Source organism: Halyomorpha halys, unplaced genomic scaffold (assembly GCF_000696795.3).
Source record: "Halyomorpha halys isolate HHAL.00 unplaced genomic scaffold, Hhal_1.1 Scaffold123.1, whole genome shotgun sequence".
In the NCBI taxonomy this organism is placed as follows: domain Eukaryota; kingdom Metazoa; phylum Arthropoda; class Insecta; order Hemiptera; family Pentatomidae; genus Halyomorpha; species Halyomorpha halys.
In genome coordinates, this window is record NW_027107023.1 from 46,745 (window position 1) to 46,998 (window position 254).

Below are 254 nucleotides of genomic sequence, written 5' to 3' on the forward strand. Positions count from 1 at the left end.
GAATATAAAGCTGTTCAAGTTAGTAATTTAAAAAAACATATTATGGCCCGTCATACTGATGAGAAGCCTCATCAATGTCCTCATTGTGAATATAAAGCTGTTCAAGTTAGTTATTTAAAAAAGCACATTATGGCCCATCATACTGATGAAAAGCCTCATCAATGTCCTCATTGTGAATTTAAAACTGTTCAAAAAGGTGATTTAAAAAAACACATTATGGCCCGTCATACTGATGAAAAGCCTCATCAATGTCC

At 33.5% G+C, this 254-nt stretch overlaps 1 protein-coding gene across 1 annotated transcript in view; it reads left to right on the plus strand.

Moving 5' to 3' along the window:
- The window catches only part of LOC106678092 (zinc finger autosomal protein-like), a gene marked incomplete at its 5' end in the record, with an annotated part of 62,820 nt that overhangs the window by 45,695 nt on the left and 16,871 nt on the right, over positions 1-254 (plus strand). Inside the window, one exon of the mRNA XM_067045394.1 lies at positions 11-196. Within this exon, the coding sequence (XP_066901495.1) occupies positions 11-196 (186 nt within the window). The remainder of the gene's footprint in view (positions 1-10; positions 197-254) is intronic.